General features: G+C 32.7%; 1 protein-coding gene across 1 annotated transcript in view; it reads right to left on the reverse strand.

Moving 5' to 3' along the window:
- Positions 1-21,464, reverse strand: part of PTPN12 (protein tyrosine phosphatase non-receptor type 12) — an 84,847-nt gene that overhangs the window by 42,518 nt on the left and 20,865 nt on the right. Inside the window, exon 2 of the mRNA XM_039849340.1 lies at positions 7,381-7,489. Coding sequence (XP_039705274.1) covers positions 7,381-7,489 — 109 coding nt within the window. The remainder of the gene's footprint in view (positions 1-7,380; positions 7,490-21,464) is intronic.

Below are 21,464 nucleotides of genomic sequence, written 5' to 3' on the forward strand. Positions count from 1 at the left end.
GTTAATTATAATTGAAAAATAAAAATTAAAAAAATATATCCTGTAACTCTTCTCAGAGCAAATATAGATCTGTCTTATTCTTTTTAATGTTACATGGAATCCATTAATATGAATTTTTCATAATTTATTTAGCTACACTACTGATAGGCCCTTTTTTAATATTAGAAACACTACAATGAACATTGCTATACGTATAGCTGTTGCCAGCATTGTTCCTGACTTACCTGCTACTTGCCTTCTGAAAGGTGTATAAGGTATGTCCAATTTATATAAGTGCATATACAAGTGTTATTAGTAAGAGTGAGTGGGTGTTATCATACTTTTTAATAGTTGGCAATCTAAAAATGTGAAAAAAATCGACTTGCATTTCTTGAATTATGCAAATTGTCGCACATTTTCATGCTGTCATTGATTATTTATATTTCTTTTACCATAAACCTCCTGTTTATATCCTTTGCCCGTTTTCACCATTTGTCTTTGTTTTCCTACTGATTTATGTAAAATCTATATAAAGAAAAATCAGCCCTTAGTTATAGGTAATGCAAATAGTTTTTTCCAGCTTGTGTTGATTTTTAAAAACTTTTTATTTAGAACTAGTTTTAGATTTACAGAAAAGTTGCAAAAATAATATAGAGACGTCTCATACATCTCTCACTTAGCTTCCCTGAATGTTAACATCTAACATAACCATAGCACAATTATCCAAATCAGAAAATTAACATTGTTACTATTAACTTTTCCCATTTAGAAAAAAAAAATGCAGCTTGCTGCCAGCGTTCATGTGTAGGAGTGCTACATTTTCTAGGATTTGACATTTTCAGCGATCGAGAATTACTATATATTTTGCAAATGGAAATACCACTAAAAACAGAATGCTATAAATAGAATGCTGTAATTTGTTTTCAAAGACTATCAATATACTTGAGTGATGCGAAAAAAATAATAAAAGCTTGATTTCGTGGCAATCTTTTGGGGTAACGTTAGGACTGTAATCCACAAATTATCTTGGGGTAAACACTCCAGCTGCAAGTGCTGCCAGCAAGTATTCTCGGGGCAAACGAGAAAAAGGTTAACTAAACAAGAGACTATATACAAATTTTATCAGCTTTTTTAAAAAAAAAAACTTTCTTCTCTTCCCAGGATCTTGTATTACGTTTAGTTATTATTTCTTCTTAGTGTCTTCCAATCTATAAAAGTTCCTTTCACTGATATCTTTCTTATGATTAGAATGAGGTTATGAATTTTTGGCAAGGATACCAGAGAACAATGATGTGGCCTTTTGAGAAGACACACTATGAAGTAACTATGTCATATTCCTTGTCTGCTAACTTTGGCCCCTGGGTAATATGGTGTCTGCGATGTAAAGTTACTACCTTTCCCTTTGTGGTTAATAAATATTTGTTGGGAGATACTTTGAGCCTATGAAATCTCCAAATAGTAAAACTGCATAATATTCACAGTCTCTAGATTAAAAAGGACAGTAACATGTAACATGTAAAATTAGAATGGACCATAACATATAACATGTAAAATGCCATTATTCTATTATGGTTCTTTCTAATCCAGGAACCATAAATATTAAAGGCAATAAAAATATAAAAAGGCAAATATAAAAGTGGTAACAAATAAACTTCTTGGCACATTCTTAAAGGACAACTTATGAAAAACTAATTTATTTGCCAATGACCGAAATTTTATACATTCATACTAAGGCTCAGTTCTGTTGATTTTATTTATTTTTGCTGAAATCTTCTTTGGAAATTTGTAGAAAGGGACATATAAGAAAGGCATACTAACTGTCAATTGAAATTACTTATCTTCTTGCCATGTTTCCAGGAAAGAAAATGTTTATATGTTTATCAATGATCTGATTCTTATTTCATACAATTCTACATCTTTTTTTTTTTTTAAAGCCATTTTGGATAGGAGATACACACCAAAAATAGTATGCTTCTGGAAAATGAGTACAGAACATTCAGTACTTAGGATAATGATGGTTAAGCAACTACATGTAGCTTTCTCTCATCATGTTTGCCAGTAATGAGGGGTCCCAATTAATTACCCTTATTCACATGGCATATGAGCCTCTATTCAAAATATCTCAAAGGCAGAGACTTTGTACAATAGTTGGTTTACCATGGTATCCTCAGTAAATGTTTTTGGGGATTGTGAATCCAAATGAGAATAGTGGATCCCAAATGATAGTCAAAACTGGTGCCAGGCTGCTACACGCAAGTTAGGAATTTAAAAAATTTTCTATGATGGACAGTTTTATGCATATACAAAAATATGCTAGTATAATGAATCCCCATATATCCATTACCCAGCTTCAATAATTATTGAATAAGACATATTGTCAGTCTTATTTCATCTGTCTCTAATCATACATCAGATGGGGGCTGGGGAAAGTGAATTAAAACACAAGATCTCTGAGTCCCATATTCTGCAATAAGTTTGATTCAGTAAATTCAGTGACTTTTTAAAAAACTCTATAGCACGAGCAAATTTTGTAGTCACTACTTTATACTTATAATCATAGTATATTATTGAGAACTTAAAAATCAATATTATGTTGCTCATATAATACATCATGTGTATTTTAACATTCATTAGTGCTCCTATTAAGCATTAAAACAAGGAGAAAGAATAAAAAGCATCATAAAGAAATGAAAACAATCATTCCCAATCTCCATGGTTTTGCTGAGTGCCTCTATGATCTCCCAAGTGCCCAACTCCAAAGAGATAAAATCAATATTGGCTACACAAGAGGCTCTTTAAAGCAGCAACTTTTTCTTTTTGTATAAACATCTACAACCCATGGCAACAAAAAGAATATCTATAAAAAAAAACCATAACATTAAAATCTGTATAAAAAATATAAAATATATATGTAAAAGTGTTCTAGTATAAAATAACCCAAATATCCAAGATAGCACCAGAAAAAAAACACCTAATTGATCTTTGAACAGTGATGAAACTACTTTTAATTGATCAAAAGCAAGGATGTCTGCTCTTGCCACTTCAAGACTACATTATACTAGAGGTTCTAGCCAGTGCAATAAGGCAAAAGAGAGACTCATATTGAAAAGTAGTAAAACTGTCATTAATGGCAGATGACATGATTCTGTATGTAAAATATCCTAAAGGATCCATAAAAAACAACTAAACTAAAAAATGAGTTCAGGAAAGTCACCGGATTAAAAAAAAAATCAAAATATAAACTGTATTTCTATATACAGATGACTCTTGAAACAATGTGTGTGTGGAGGGAGGCGAGGGGTGTGAGTTAGGGGCAGTAACCCTCCATGCAGTTGAAAATCTTTTTATAACTTCTGACTCCTCAAAAACTTAAGTTCTCCTTCAGTATCTGTGGGAGATTGAGTCCAGGATTCCCATGAGTACGAAGGATGTTCAAGTCTCTGATATAAAATGGCATAGTTCAGAGCATAGATCATAGATGTGGGCCCGCCACATCTGCTGACTCCTAACCTCAGATCAAAAACAGTACATGTATTTATTGAAAAAATTGTGTATAAGTGGCCCTGTGCAGTTCTAACGTGTGTTGTTCAAAGGCCAACTGTACTAGTAAAAAAGAATTTGAAAATTAAAATTTCATTTACAATGGCTTAACTAAAAAAAAAAGAAATATGAGACTTGTATACTGAACACCATGAAACACTGCTGAGAGAAATTAAAGAAAATCTAAATAAATGAAGAGAGAAATTCCATGTTCATAGATTGGAAGAGTCAATATGGTTTAAGATGACAATTCTCCCTAAACAGATCTATAAATTCAATGCAAAAATCCTAGTAGGATTTTTACGGAAGCTGACAAGCTGATCTTACAAGTTATATGGAGATGCAAAGGACCCAAAAGAACCAAACCAATTTTAAAAAAGAACACAGTTAGAGGACTTATACTCTTTGCTTTTAAAACTTATTATAAAGCTACAGCAATCAAGACAGTGAGATACTGGCTTAAGAATAGGTCAATGGAATGAAATTAAATGGATGGGTCAAATGATTTCTGAGAAAGGTAGCAAAGCAATTCGATGGAGAAAGGATGGGTAGTCTTTGGTGCTGGAACAATCCGACATGCACGAAGATTATTTCATACCTTAATCTCGCACTATATTATGAAATTAATTCAAAATGGGTTATAGTCTTAATGTAAGAACTAAAACAAAAATACTTCTAGAAGAAAAATGAAAAAACATGGAGAAAATCTTTATGACTAAGATTAGACAGAGTTCTTGCACAGGACATCAAAAGCATGATCCATAAAACTGAATAGATTCCACCAAAATTAAAAGCTTGTACACTTTAAAAGACAACATTAATAAAATGAAAAGCCATAAACAGGGGGAACAAATTTTTCAAATCATATCTGAAAAAAATACTTGTATCTAGGATATGTAAAGAACTTTTACAACTCCACAGGAATTAAAAAAAATCAAATTTTAAAAGAGTACAACTGATTTCAAGACATTTTTCACCAAAAAAGATATATATGTTGCTAACAAAACATGAAAAGATGCTCAATCAATGTCATTAGGGAAAAACAAATTAGAACCACAATGAGATACTTCTACAAACCCACTAGAATAATTATAAAAAGTCAGTAACAAGTGTTGGCAGGGAAAATGAAGAAACTGGAACCCTCATACTGTTAGTGGGAAAGTAAAATGGTACACAGCTACTTTGAAAAAGTTTAGCTATTTCTTAAAAAGTTAAACATAAGTCTCCACAGACCCAGGAATTTCACTGCTGTGTATCGACCCAAGAGAAATACAAAACCTATGTCCACATAACAATTTGCATGGAAATATTTATAATAAATAGTATTATTCATAATCCTCATCAACTGGTAAATGGATAAACAAAATGTGATATAACCATAGAATGGAATACTACTGAAAGATAAAAAGGAATGAACTAGTAATATATACTATAACGTGGAAAAATAAAAAAACGTGCTAAGTGAAAAAGCCAGACACAAAAGACTACATATATGATTACATTTATAATGAAATTTCCAGAAAAGAAAACTCTATATAGATACATAAAGAACAGTGGTTGCCTGGGGCTGAAGATTACAAAGTGGCATAAATGATATTTTGGGGATAATGGAAATGTTCTAAAACTGTATTGTGCTGATGGTTACACAACTGTATAAATTTACTAAAAATCATTGACTTGTACACTTTAAATGGATAAATTTTATGGCACGTAAATTATATCTCAATAAAGCTTATAAAACATACTCTTTCTGCAAGCACTTAATATGCTAACCATGCAAAGGAAATGGATGACTTAACATTATTCTTATGACAGTAAGTAAAGATACAATTTTTAAAGTACAACTGCTTTCAATATAATTTTCTAAATTAAAGTGACTAGAAATTTATTTGAAACTTGATTTGTCAAACTTTACATAATTATAGGAAAAAAGGCACTGCAACTCTAACTATAGCACAGTGATTAAGAGCTCAGGCTCTAGAACAAGGTTTCTCAACCTCAGCTCTGCCGACATTTTAGCCTTGGATAATTCTTTATTGTGAGGAGGCTGTAGCCTCTGTATTATAGGATGTAGCAGCTTTCCTGGCCTCTGCCCACTAGAAGCCAGTAGCAGCCTGCCCACTCCATATCCCAGTTGTGACAACCAAAATGTCTCTAGACACTGCTAAACGTCCCTTCAGGGACAAAATCACTCTACTTAAGAACCAGTGTTCTGGACACAAACTGCCAGGATTTAAATTCTTATCTACTCCATTAGCTCTGCGACAAGTTATTTAACCTTTCTACATCTCAGTTTCTCATCTGCAAAGTGGCATATAATAGTATCTACCTCATAGATTTGTTGTGATGATTATGGCAAATAATCCATTTATTACAGAAAATGGCAAACAATACAAAATCAGGGCTTTTATTTTTCAGAGGGCCAGTTTAATAGCATACCACTGATCTTCCCTCTCTATCTCTACTCAAAAATATAAAGGTTCCCCCTTCTATTATCAGCTTCCTCTATGCACCTCACTCCTACTATGTTATTCTCAATATAGTATTAATCACCATATGGCAGACCACATACCTTATCTGTATCCACTGTCTAGTGCCTTGACTAGAATAAAAGTTTCACAAGGGCAGGGTTTTTTGCCACTTTGTTTTCTGCTATATTCCCAGCACATAGTATATGATCAAAGTATTTTGTAAAACGAATGAATGAAATACAACATACGAAAACAGAAACCTAAGGCTGTTTAAAATCATTTCCCCAAATGGAGTAAGTACATTAATTCCAGAGCATAGTAAGAATACCTTGAGATTATCTTGCTTAACAAACACTATCCAGAAGAAACTCATGCCGTCCACTATTCTAAAATGGACTGGAAGGAAAGTGGAGTGTATTCTCCAAAAGCTTAATGAGTGGTTATTATGTGCCAGGTACAATTCTAAGTATTTTACACATGTTAACCTACCTAATACTCAAAATAATCCTAAAAAATATTATTTTAACTTCCATTTTATGGATGAGGAAACCAAGGCATAAAAAAGATGAATCTGAAATAATATAAACAGCAAGTGGTAGAACCAGGATGTGAACTTCGACTCAAAACTTTTCACCATTATGCTATGCTGCCTCTTAGCATAGCAATCTGCTAAAACTGGCTACCCATAGATTCTAAAGCTGAAAATGAAGTTGAATAAGAGAAAAAAGAAGGATTAAATTTATGCAAAGGAGACAGGGAGAAAGGGAGGGAAGGCAATTAGAGAGAGAAGAGAAGATCTGAAAGAGAGATACCATGGAAGAAAATTTCAGAAAGAGACTGGCTAATGGCATCAAAATAGTTAACAGAAAGGAATAAGCATTGAAAAAAGATACCAAATGTGGCAATTAACTACTAAGAAGAGCAGACATGCAGGCATGAATCATCTTATTAATTCATTTTTTCATGTATAATGAATCAACTAAGGTGCATATTGTGACTAGGGAGTAGATAAGAGTTAATATTTTTAGCATTTTACAAATTTATTCAATTACATTTATTGAATTATCTGTCTGCATGATTTTAATAAAATAGCTTTTTTGAACAGGGAATTCATAAAAGATATTCTTACTTGGATTCTTCAGTATTTAAAATTAAGTTAGTATCAGAGTAATTGTGATGCTTAAAGAAAAATTAAACAACAATATAAAATGCAACAACAACAAACTACTATCAAAAGGAAAACAAGCACAATTACAAATTATCTTGTAGTGTACTTTGAAAGAGAGGTTAATTCTACTTTCTTAACAATCAAACTCATTAGAAAGACTAAAACTAGGTTACAAACTGCTAATCAGCACTTCCATTTCTATTAAGGGCATTTCAAACTTACATGGCAGTATGTCCTTATATCTGTTCTTTTTAACATTTTCTTCTTTTTCTCCAGTGGCTGTGGGATAAATCTTTTCTGTTCTATATTTGGTAGACAATCTTCTTAATCGCTTAAAATACAAAAAGAAAGAAAATACAAGTTTAGAAAAACATTACTATTTTCAAAATTCTAATGATTTACAAATAGCTCTTCACTGAATTTTGCTAACCCCAATTCCTCACAACTCATTTTCCTGTTTTTCTAAGCTCACAGTAGCTTCCTACCCCTTAGTAATTAATCCCAAAGATGATCTGTTTTTTAGCATAAGTGCAAACAAAAGATTAATATTCCAAATAGGAGTGAAACTAGAATAAAAGTAATTTTATTTAAAGAAATCATTAATAAGCCGAGTCAGAATTTTTAACTCAGTCCTTAAGTAATTTTTGTGTTTTAACTAAGGGTCCTAAAAACCAAGTTTTAAAATCATGCCTAAAAGATTATGTACAATTTTCTTTATTTTTTCTCTTAAACCTTGAGCACCCATGATGTGCAAGGCTCCTTCCTTAGCATAAGCTAATAATTACTTATAAGACACTGCAAAACAAAGTTCTTTCACATATTGAACTGGAAATGTCCAACAAAGACCAATTCTGCTTATTCACTGCATTACAGAAGTGGTTTGTGAATTAGTGACAAATTCTTACCACATATGGCAGTAGGGATGTTCTTTGGGCTGGAATATTTCTGCGTGTCAGTAATACACTTCCTGCTTTCAGAAGCACTGAAAGTCAGCATTGTGAATTGTTTAAATTCACTACTTGACTACATTGCTGAAATTTAATTTCAAAGGAGCCTACTTTCTTCCAGCCTTAAAGACATATTAAAAGCATTCTGGTTTTACTATTCAATAAATTATTAAATACAAATGAAATGAAAAAGAAGTCTGGAAATGTTTAACTTTTTCACTATTTTATTTTTGCTACTTGTGCTGCTGATAGATAAGCAACTTGAATATTATGTCTATATTTTTAAAAATCACAGATAGAACTTTAATTCAAGATTCTTAACTTATTATCCTTTAACATATAGCACTTTAAATAATCTTACAAATAGGCGTTTATATATAGAATAGCGTCTTTGATTTTCTTTGAAAAACCAATAAACTTTATCGTCATAATCTTAGAGGCCTAAAACAGGAATACATATTTTTTCTTTAAGATGAAAAGATTTACTAGAATTTTGTTTGGCACTGACACAAGGCCAAAGTAAAATTCCCCACATTTATGATGCTATTTCCTGTAGTAATAAAGTTCTCAAAGTGTATTAAGGGGGGGAATTGTATTTAAAAGTAAACGGGGCTGTTGGTGAGGATATGGGAAAACCAGAACTTAATTAAGTGCCTGTAGAAAAGAACATTTTAGCATAATCCCTAAGGAGAGTAATCTGGCAATTACAAATAAACATAACCTCTTAACCCAGGAATTGTACTTCTACAAATCTGTCCTCTAAATAAATGGCACACACACAAAATGATGTATGCACATAAAGTTACTTACTGCAGCACTGTTTATAAGAGAACAAAAGACTGCAAATAATTTTAAAAATCTGTTACTAGCCAAATGGACTTGTTTCATCCATACGATCAAATATGATACAGTTGAAAACCAATGAGGAAGCTCTTTATATATAGTGATATGAAAATATCTCAAAAATACATATTACATGTAAAACAGCAGGGAACACAGATGTATAATATACTATTAGTGTTAAAAAGAATAAAAATAAATTTGTATTTGCTTGTACATGTGCATAAAATATCTCTGAAGAGAAATTATTAACAAAGGTTGCCCGTGGAGAAGAATGGGTAGGTGTAAAAAATAGATGGAAAGGAAATATTACTATATGTCTTTTTTTTTGGATTATATGAACATATTGTCTATTCAAAAAAAATTTTTAAAAAGTAAAGGGGAAGTAGAAAAAATTGTTCGTGATTTAATTACTTCAGAGTAACAAAGATCCTCCAAATTACTTACATATACATATGGCATATTTAATCAGAATTTTTATATTCTCTGCTTAAAGATTTTCATTTTCAGATATTTATAGTATTTTAATGCATTACAAGATTATATGTGAATGTGACTTACAAAAAGATATCAATCTAAACAGTTGCAGAAACAAAGGAGGAAAAGGAATGTAACTTAGGCAACTGTCACTGGAAAAAGTATACACATATAACTACAAAGGAAAGAAGGAATAATTTAATTATAAAATGTGAATGCACTTCTGGAATATGTGCAACAATCACTCCAAGTATTTCTTCTTTTACATGACAAATTATGTTAATTGAGAAATGTGCAAAAGAAAGTTTTTATGTGAAATGACTTTTCATCTCATATAATGAACTTTAAGAACACTTGTGTACATATAAGAATCAAATGAGTCTCACATATTTTTATATATCCAGTTTTCTTAAAGCCTAGCATAGCAATTTCTGATGTAGTATAAATAAAACAAAGGACCTATTAAATATAAAAACATTGTACATTTTTTTTCCTTCAGAAACCAACATCAAAAAAATTGAACCCAACTATATTTAAAAGATATCCTTAAGTAGGGACTTATTTCCTCACAACAACAAAGTCAGCTTTATAGTTAGCTGCTCCAATTAACTGGGTCAGCACTTTCTAGCTGTATGACACTGAACATATTTAACCTGTGTCTCACCTTTTGTAATATGAGAATACCTACACTCGGCAAACAGCCTGGCACAAAAATAGGCTTAATAAATGTTAGCTATTATTACCAAGTCAATCACTGAAACTCTTTAAATGTTATTTGCTACTACAGATCTATTCCTTTCTTTAAAACCTTTCCTACACCAGAGATCAAAATGAGTCACATAGTCTGGGCCAATCTGTTTGCCTTTGAGTGTTAAGCATTATAAAGCATGCTTCATTCGTATTGTCAAATTTCAGCATGCTTTAGAATCACCTGGAGGGCCTCTTAAAATAGAGGATGCAGGGCCCCACCTTCAGAGTTCTGACTCAGTTGGTCTGGGGTACAGCCTGAGAACTTGTATTTTTATATGAGTTCCCAGGTGATATTGTTGTCTGAAAAACACACCTTCAGAACCACTAGTATAAAGTGGAAGAGGAAGGAGTATTGCAATCAATTGCATGGAGGAATGGAGGTTGGTTTTCAACAATTCTTAGGTTCTTCTGTATTACGTACAGGTTGGCAGCATCAAATAATTTTGAAAAAATGGGTTTTTTCTTGGGAGGTGGTGGACAGATTAGGGATGAAGAAGGGGAACTGTAATTATCAAGTAGCAAAAAAAGAGACGGGGAAATGTAATTATCAACTAGCAAAAAAAGGGACAGCTGTAACTGAAAGCAAAAAAATGCACCAGGTATAAACAAAAAGATCTTATATAAAAGAATTAAAAGGTTTTCTATCTCTTAAAACATCAGTATGATACAATACTGTATGGACCTGGTAGCACTTGACACCAGCAGTGTGTAATTGAGAAAACACACACACACCATAAAAAGGTGCTTTCAAGATTTTACTTTAAAATTACCCCATGATAATTATATTTCTGTGTTTTTGTGGTATGCTTTTCCTTTGCTACTTAGTGGTCGTTCCACTCACATACTTGCAAATCTTCCTTTTAAGTCCTAGCTCCTTCTGAGTTTCTTATCCCTTTCATGCAAATATAATCTTTCCCTTTTGAGTTCTTTTTAGACTTTAGATGTACTTGTAAAACACCATTTCCTTCTCTTTTTAATGATAAATATATTAAACTTTAAACTCTGTGAGTACAATATTACTGTTAATATTTATAATGCTCTGTACCCGTGGGGCATATTAAATCTTACATGTCAAGTAAGTTAATTTTAGAATAATTTTAATGCTGGCCTAAACAAAAGAAGGTTTTCTCCTTTTAATAACACATCAAAATTAATGTCCAAATAGTGCCTGAAATTGAGGTAGCACCGAAGTTCACTGAACTATATGAAATGCAGAGTATCTACACATTTAATTTCATTTTAACTTCTTGACCAATATTTTCATGGTTTCTAGTGAAGCTGTTACTAGAGAACAAATTGAGAAATATGCCACAATATACTAAGGAACCTTATTCATAAGCTTAGTGCTATGCAACAGACTGTATAAGAATAGTACTGAACTAAACACTAATAAAATAATTCATTTATTAAGTCATACATAATTTTCAATAGAACCTTAAAGCAAAAAATTACTTCAAATCACTTATTATGTTAACTAGGAAAAAATACAGCTAAATGGTATATATAAGTTTTTTTTTTTAATTAAGCAAACAACAAAAAAAAACAATCCTTTAAAAAAGACATTTCAATAAATTTTACCTTTAAAAGTCTCGAAAAAGTCAAATATACTCTAACTAATTTCATTCTCATCTCAGAGTTTCTGTTCTAAAAGAGAAATATGATCATTTTAATTTTAGTCTCATACTTAAAAATCCTCCAATGGGTCTATCACCTCCAAGATAAACTATCAATTCCTTAGTTTAATTATAACACATTTTGAGTGATGCCTGTCCAATTTCCTAGTTTCTTTTTATAACACTCTCTGACTTAGACTGATGCTTCAGCCATACAGAATTGCTAACAACCGCCACAAGCAGTCCTCCACCTGTTTATATCAGAGTTTCACAATTCTCCCTCTTGCTATTAAGTCAACAGTAGAACTCTGGATAAAGTGTTATTTCCTTTGTGAAGTCTTTCTTGAACTGTCCCTTCTTAACCACTTCTCAGTCCCCTAGCACTGAGAGTCAATAAACATTGCTCTATTACCACTTCTGAAAGTATTCAAAAAATTGTCTGCCTCACCCGCTGGACTATCTTATTGGATTTTATAGACCAATATCAAATATAATGCAAATCACATTAAAAATGAGTAAATTCAAAAATTATTTATTGAGCCTTCTCAGACAAGTCACGGAAATATCTCTAATACTAGAATTTTTGATGTAAACAAAAATTGAGTTTTTCACTTTGATTTAAAGTTCCAAATTATTTTGTTTATCTCTTAAAACACAAAAGTTTTATTCCCCTAATCCTATATCATTAAATTGATTCTCAAAGTCCTCAAAGCCACATGCAACGCAATATGACTATCTTCTTTAAGGTACCCATCTATGTGTCAAGATTTGAGGTCTACAAAGGGTAGAACAGTTTCATTGTTTATCTAAGGACCGGAGCTAATGAGAACGTGTCGTGTGATGTTTGCTAAATCTCTCCGTTCAGACAGCTGTCTGCTGGATTGTCCACTGCATGTCTCATGGGCATCATAAACCTCCAAATAGCACCACCATTCAACAGTTGTTCAAGTCTGAAAGCTGGGAATCATCCTTGATTCTTTCCTTTACCCTTCCCCCTTCCCTCCAAATATCCAACCCAACAGCAAGTTGTGTTTGCTCTACCTCTAAAAGATATCTCTCTTCACAGTCACTAAACAGACTTAGAATTCAAAATACATTTAGACGGGGACAAGTACTGAATTTTATTGTTGGCTAGATTTTAAATCAGGACAATTAGGAAGACAAATGGACACAAAAGTAATAGAGCTAAAATGGAAATTAAGCTAACTCAAATTCTTTTTGAAATAAGATGGGATATAAGTAAATTAAACGTTGGAGCTCATGCTATTACTAGTCCACACACTACTGCCCCAAATTCCTCAATGTTAAAACACTTAAAAAAAAAAAAAACCTATGAATTTCATAAGACAGTATTTTTAGTAAATATGTACATAATATACAAATCTTAAAACTGTACCTTAAAGTAAAATGAAATTACTTTAAGCTTAAGAGTTACATTATAGCAAAATATAACAGATATCTAAACCATAAAATAGGACTGCTTTTGCCATTGCTCTAAAAAATTTGAGGCAATTACCGGAGAACTTATCTGGAATTTTAAAAGGCAGCAGGGGGCTTGGCACACAGTTGGCACTCAATAATACTATTAAATGAATAAATTTATCTGGTGTTATACCTGAAATGCTTTTGTGTCTTAGGTCACAAAAGCCACTCAAATCTAATACTAAATTAATCCTACCATACAAGTTGCATGATTTTTAAGCCAAATAAAAAATTTAAAAACCCAATACAAAGTAACAGCAACAAGTAGTAAAATCAGAGTATAATTTCCACCAAAAGCATATTATCTCTATACTATACTAGTGGTTTTTAAATCTTTACAAACATAGTTATATAAAAATATGCATACCTCTAATGTGACAAGCAATTAAAAGAACCAGAGTATTTCAACTATACAATTGCAATATCAACCTTTAATTGCAAAATATGCAACTGTACCTTTCAAAATTCATCTTATCTTTGCTCACACTTTACTTACTGCTGGGTGACATTCTTTTTCAGAAATGCATAGCTCACTTCTCATTTGAAGCTAACATAATTTGAAAAAAAAGGCGCTAATCTTATGCGTCTTTGGGTAACAAAATTATTTTATTTTTTGTTCAATATTTTCGATGTTTGTTATTTTCCTAGCAGTTTGCCAAGCAAACTCCTTGCTTTCTTCTAGCTCAATAGAGAAATCATCTTGCTGAAACACTTCCTGAGACTAGTACTGGCACCCACCCCCGTCTTCCACTTCCTCCAAAATTGCTTCATCTCTACCCACAGCTTTTTATCTATACCTCTAATTTAGGATATATAGTGATATATGATAATTCATTATGTACATACACCATCCCTGGCAGAACATGAACTCCCTAAAGATTCATATCCTATCATCTTTTTCTATTAGTACCAGTTAGTGCCAGCATAACCCATGAAAAACAGTACTGTTTAAGTGTTCTCAGGTGGTAATGTTCAGTCCAAAGAAAAAGGATGCAAATCAGAATTGACAGCATACTTAATAAACAATCTTCTTTCCCCTCTTATACTTCATTACTACTCAACAGGACTGCTTTGAGTCAGAAAAGCTGGGGTTCACTTTCCAGTTCCATTACCTACTAGAAAGGAGATCTCCTCAATATAGCAGCTGAACAGGTGTAGCAAGAGACCTTAATTTCAAGAATTTGTTTTTATATAAAACTCTGTACTACAGGCTTTATATTTAACAATAAATATGGCAAAACAGAAAAGCTAAAAGGAAAAAATTTCACAAGCTCATAATTGATTTTTTCAACAACCTAGAGCAGCGGTCCCCAACCTTTTTGGCACCAGGGACCAGTGCTCCTATGAGAATCTAATGCCTGATGATCTGAAATGAAACTGAGGAGGTGATGCTAGCGCTGGGGAGTGGCTGCAAATGCAGATGAAGCTTTGCTGGCAGTCCCCACCGCTCACCTCCTACTGTGCGGCCCGGTTCCTAACAGGCTATGGACCCGTATGGGTCTGCAGCCAGGGGGTTGGGGACCCTTGGCCTAGAAAGGCAAATGCTTTTCTTTTCTTAAAGGAAAGGTTCCTGTTCTCTGGTTGGAAAAGAAAATACAGTGCTTTATCATGATCAAAATAAGTTAAGAGGTATAATCCAAGTTTATTCTCTTCCTACCTAAGAATAAGCTATATTCTTATTGAAATGAAATAGAATCCCATTTGAATTAAGAGGACAATAAAAACATTTTTTCTTTTTTCTTTGTTTTTTTCACACCTACAGCACCTGGTATTCCTAGGTGGTCTCCCATCCAAGTACTTACCAGGCCAGGCCCTGCTTAGCTTCCGAGATCAGACGAGATCAGGCACGTTCAATGTTTTTTCATATATACTAGTTTTATTAAATATATTTAATATAGCAAATGGAAAAGTGTTCCCAGGTTTGATTATTTTATTTTTATTTGTTTCTACTCACAAAGCTATCGCTTTCTGTTTTGTTTCTTCATCAACTTTCTCTAATGCCCCTCTAATCATTAACGCATGAAACCACTGGTTCCACATTTTCCAGGTTGATTCCAACTTTAAATATTTTGTCCCATTGGCCTATAGCAAGTTATTCAGGAATTCCAAAATCTGGGTATTAAAACTATGGCTCCTGAGTATGCCACTCTTCACCTGGTTTTGTGCCTTGATTTAAGAAAACATGATCACTATAGTCCCCTTTACCCTCAGTCTCCATTGCCAAACTCAGACTCTCAATGTATTTCAAAGCAATCCATTCCACAACATGTGAGCATATAGTGAAACTGAGAATATTAAGTTCTAGCTTTAACATATTAAGCTACAATAACATCAATTGTCCAACTAAAAAACAAAGAAGACCCCCAAATTAACAGTATGGACGCAGAATTCATGTTTACCTTTGCAAAAGCAAATACAGCACAGGAAGTCACTTTAACAGCTAAGAGAGCTCAATACATATTTACCACTATATGGAAACAAATGATCTTTTGCTAAGCCAGACTGCTACCAAGCTGTGGTCAACAGACAAAGTTTTAAAGAGAAATTTACACTTCTTGGTGAACCATAAACTCCTGAACCCCTTGAACATTTCATTCTGAAAGTACTTTTATGAAGTCACCAATAATCTCCAAAAGGCATGTAAATCTCAAAAGTCTCAATTCCTATAAAGTTTTTGTTTGTTTTTAACACAGATGAGTAGTTAACTCCTTTCTTAGATTCCATGAAACAACTATCTCTTAATTCTTTCCCACCCTGAGTCCTTTCTGGCTCCTGGTTCCCAGCCTTCAAATGTATGTGTTCTCTAGAACTGCTCTCTTCTCAGATTTTGTCTTTTAACAAGTTTCTCCAAACCCCATCATGCCTTTAACAATTACGTTTCTAAAGAACTCAAAATCTCTATTTCTAGTCCTGACTTTTCTCTTCAGTTCCAGTTCCACATTCAAACTGCTTACTGAACATCTCCAACAGCAATTCAAACCTAAATAGATAAAAATAAATCCACCTGATTTTTCAAGTGCTCCTAATGTCCTTTTTTTTTTTTAATTGTCATGGCACCTCTGCCCCTCCTTACCCATTCAGGCTTAAAACCTCCTGGTAGTTTTAGACTTTCCCCATATCTATCCACTTACTTCCTTTCACATCCAATCAGTTTTAAGTTCTGGTGAGTCCACCTCAGTAAACATCTCTCAAACTTAGCCCTTACTTTCTGGCCCCACTGCTGAAGGACAGTTGTTTTAAGTACAGGGTCACAGATAACTTTTTTTTCCCTTTAATGACACTGTCATTTGAATTTAAATAAAAAGACTTAAGAAACCCTTTGAACGACTTAGGAAGAGGAAATTTGGTGGACATAACAAAATATATATTATAACTGTAAAAACTGAGATGGGTATAAGATTTATTAATGAGGAATTTTCAAAAATTAATTTATTTTCCAATTACACTTGATATACAATATATTAGGTGCAAATGTACAATACAGTGATTACAATTACATACCTTACAAAGTAATTACTCTGATAAGTCTAGTACCCAGGTGACACCATACATAGTTATTACAATATAACTGACCATTTTCCTTACAAACAGATGAGGAATTTAAGGAAAAATTTTAAAGACCTGCCTCAGATTAGCCTAATTGTTTTGAAACTAGCAGATACCGAAATATCTTTATTTGTACACTCAAATACTGTCAAAAAATTTTTTTATTCTTAAAGAGCATTTTAATCCCTTTTTGTATGTACCTGAAGATTTGGTGCCATCTCTGAGTAGAACATTTGAGATAACATTGCTCATTACCAGCTCTAGTTCCTGATTAAAAACTCAGAAAGCAATTTTTAACTGTATATTGCAAGTCTATTGAAATTACATTAGAGAAAATAAATGATGGGCCAAATTCTAGAATGGTAAACTGTCACTGATGTTCTCCCTAATCCTTCCATTATCAATCTACACAAAGACCACGTTTAAATATTAACTGTTATATATCTGAAAGTTTGAAAGTTACCTGACAAAGCAGACTAAGTTAACAAGCTATATTTTTGCACTTTCCCGTTCCAATTTCCCAAGTCTAGTAACATATAAGGCATTTCTATTCAGGGATAGGCTGTGCCAATTTTTTTCCATCAATGAATAAAAATGCTTTGTTTAATATAAGGTATTTATGTTTTTAAGATATAAGAAATTAAGAGTATAAAGGATCCTACTTTAACACAATCATTACATCTTTAAAAAAAGCAAGCAAGCAGAGACAAAGTCAGGTTAGGTTGCCAAACATTTGTAGAATTAAGTTTTAAAATCTTAATAGAAACACAGCTTGGCAATTTCTCAAAAGGTTAAGTATAGTTACCATACAACTTAGCAGTTCCACTCCTAGGTATTACCTAAGAGAACTGAAAACATATATCCACACAAAAACTTGTAATCAAAAGTTCACAGCATTACTCATAAGAGCCAAAAAGTGGAAACTACTCAAATGCGCATCAACTGATGAATAGACAAAATGTAGTATATTTACACAATGCAATATTATTTGGGCATAAAATGGAATGAAGTACTTAATATATGCTCAACAGATGAATCTTGAAGACATCATGATAAGTGAAAGAAGTCAAACACAAAAAGCACATATTATATGATTCCATTTATATGGAATATCCAGAATAGGCAGATCCACAGAGACAGAAAGTGATCTCCGCGGGGTTTCTTTTGGAAGTGATGAAAATGTTCTGAATTAGATAGTGAGGACAAATGCTCAACTCTGTGACTATACTAAAAACCAATGAAATGGATATTTTAAAGAGGTGAATTTTATGGTATGTGAATTAATCTCAATAAATGTGAATTTATCAACAAAAGTGTTATAAAAATTTAACTGGATGTTGAGGAATATTGTTAATAGTAAACACTGGTAGCTTCAGAGTGGATCGACCAAGTCACATTCAGCCCCACCACCCTGTAAAAAGGAATATCTATCTTCCTCCAATTATTACTCAGCCTTTGTTCTTCAGACCTTCTCATTCGGACATTAATACCACAGAACCAAACATAACAAAAATGAAGAATATGATCTAAATAGGAGTAACATGAGAAAATTACAAACGGTCTATCGGAAACTTTGGCCAGTGAATTTAACACATAACTTTTTCAGGAAAACATAGGTAAGTATGATGAGTAGGAAAGATAAAAGTATGCAGTTTTTAACGAGCAAAGTTAAACAACAGTAATGAAGCTAGAAAACTAATTTGGAAGACAAGATATTTAAAAGTAGAAGATACATAGAAAATGTGGGAGAGGGGAAGGTTGGGTGGGGGAATAACTGTTAAGCCATCTAAGATTAGGTTTAAAGTTTAAATTCTATAACTTCTATAACTCTAACCTAGGACCAGGAAGGAAGACTAAAATAAAAGAATTAAACCTACATCTGGTAATTAAGCAAATATGTGTTCTTAAAGTTTTAGTATATTTCTCTGGAAAAATGAATTGGAGGTTATTTTTTATATCAAACATTCAGATTCCTTGCAAAAAATATTTCATTCTGACATTTTTGCATTGGTCCTGAAAGGCTAGACCACATTACTGAGACTATATGCACCCCAAATTACCAAAGGCATGATTTTGTCTTCAAATATCTCTTTGTAACAATGATAAACAGTGTTCCTCTTTCTTATATTTAGAATCAAACAAAAAGTCCAACCTCAATCATGATAAAAACAAAGACCTACTTATATATAATTATCAAGATTTTTACAATATTTTAAATCAAAACACAAACTTATGAAATAGAGGAACTACATAACTAAAAACAATGTGCAAATACAATCTAGACTGGGTTTCTAAGTATTTTTAAAAGACATTTTAGAATCCATCAATCGAAATAAGCCAAAATATTTTAATAAAAGATGTGACATTTGACAACTTTCAAAACCATGGTCAAACTCATTAAAGAGGATTTACTAATATTTCCTCCAGCAGAAATTTTACTGAGATAAACAGAAGGTATGTCAATCTGCATAGCAATCTTGAAGAAAAAATGAAAAATGATAAATAACTGAAACTTCAGCTATTATAAGAACTATTAATTAAACTGGAATTATGAAGCCACATTAACTATCTTACATGATGAGAGCATCTTACTCTGAAAATAAATCACAAATTTTGCTTTATTATGATTGTTAAACTTTCATAAACTGACTGGTGCTTCTCTTTCTGATAAATACTTTGATATAAAGTAGAAATACTTTGATATAAAGAACCCATACAAGTCAACAACAAAAAAACACAATTAAAAGATGGGCCAAGTACTTGAGTAGATACTTCCCCCAAAAATACACAAATGACCATAAGCATATGAAAAGATGCTCAACACCACTAATTAGCAAGGAAATCAAAACAAAACAAAATATCACCTCACAGCAATTACAATGGCTACTATCAAAAAAACAAAAACAAAAACAAAATAAGTGTTGGTAAGGATGCAGAGAAATTGGAACCCTTGTGCACTGCTCCTGAAAATATAAAAAGGTGTAGCCACTTTGAAAAACATTATGGCAGTTCCTCAAAAAATTAAAACTTATATTACCATATGATCCAGCAATTTCACTTCTGAGTATAAACTTGAAAGAATTGAAAGCCAGGTCTTGAACAGGTATGTTCAGAGCAACATTATTCACAAGAGCAAAGAGGTGGAAGCAACCCAAGTGCCCACTGATGAACAAATGGAAAAACAAAATGTGGTTTATACATACTATGAAATATTACTAGCTAGAAAAAGGAAGGAAATTTTGACGCATGCTATAACATGGATGAACATTGAGAACATTATGCTATTTGAAATAAGCTAGTCACAAAAAGACAAATATTGTATGATTTCGCTTAAATGAGGTATCTAGAGTAGCTAAAGTCATGGTGATAGAAAGTAGAATGGTGGTTGCCAGGAGCTGGGTAGAGAAAGAAAATGGGAGTTATTTAAAGCTGGGGTCCCCAACCCCTGGGTCACAGACCACTACCAGTCCGCGGCCTGTTAAGAATCAGGCCACAAAGCAGGAGATGAATTGCAGGCCAGTGAGTGAAGCTTCATCTGCATTTGCAGCAGCTCCCCAGCGCTAGGATCACCGCCTCCACTTCAAATCATTAGACATTAGATTCTCATAGGAGCACTGGTCCCTGGTGCCAAAAAGGTTAGGGACCACTGGTTTATTTAAAGAGTATAGAGGTTTAGTTTTGCAAGATGAATTCTAGAGACTGGTTGCACAACTATGTGAATGTACTTAACAATACTGTACCGTACACTTATAAATGGTTAAGATGTTAAGTTTTATGTTACAAGCATTTTACAATTAAACATTTTTTTAAAAAAAGCCACTGTAGTTGCTTACACAGAAATTAAATGTCCTATCTAGTAGAGTAAGGAAAACCTGGTGGTTGTGGATAAGTGCCATTAAAGTTTCTCAGATTACCAGGCCAAATGATATTCATATAACATTAGATAGCTCTAATCTACTCATGAATTAACTAAGATTAAAAAAAAAAAAAAACTTTTTCAGTTTGCTGACATACTGGGTCCATATATTTATAATGGAAAGGAAAAGTAAGATTTAATGATCACCTTCATGAGGATGACTGGTCTCACATAATTTTCTGCTAACTTATCCTATATGCCATGTACTCTTTTAGGTGCACAGATATAGTGGTGACCAGGTCAAAATTTCTGTTCCGATGTAGCACATATTCCAAAAGTACATGCTAGTCATATAAGTATTTTTCATTCCTGCCTTTTAAAAAACTATCATTTGTTTACACATTTTATCCTATCACTAACACCTCTGTCACTCAAGATTATAATTCCTTGTCTGCCAGAGACATTCTTTATATAGCTCTTTATTCCCCCATAGTACCTAATGTCTTCTATGTTGCATATATTCAATAAAGCACGGGAAGTCTTTTAGACATTATGGGCACTGAAAACCACATTCAGAACATCACAAAGTCAATGAATTGATACTCTACTACTACATTTATAACACGTTCAGTTCAATAAGTTGAGATAATATAGTTTGTGTAGCTGGAAACTATGCACTTAAAATGCTATCTGAGATCTGATCTTTGTGGTTCACCATCATATTGACATATAAAACTGATAAAAAAGTACAATTTAAAATAATTTAACTAAATAATACCTCCTTGTCCTAAAGAA

This window comes from Pteropus medius, unplaced genomic scaffold, assembly GCF_902729225.1.
Source record: "Pteropus medius unplaced genomic scaffold, Ma_sr-lr_union100, whole genome shotgun sequence".
In the NCBI taxonomy this organism is placed as follows: Eukaryota; Metazoa; Chordata; class Mammalia; order Chiroptera; family Pteropodidae; genus Pteropus; species Pteropus medius.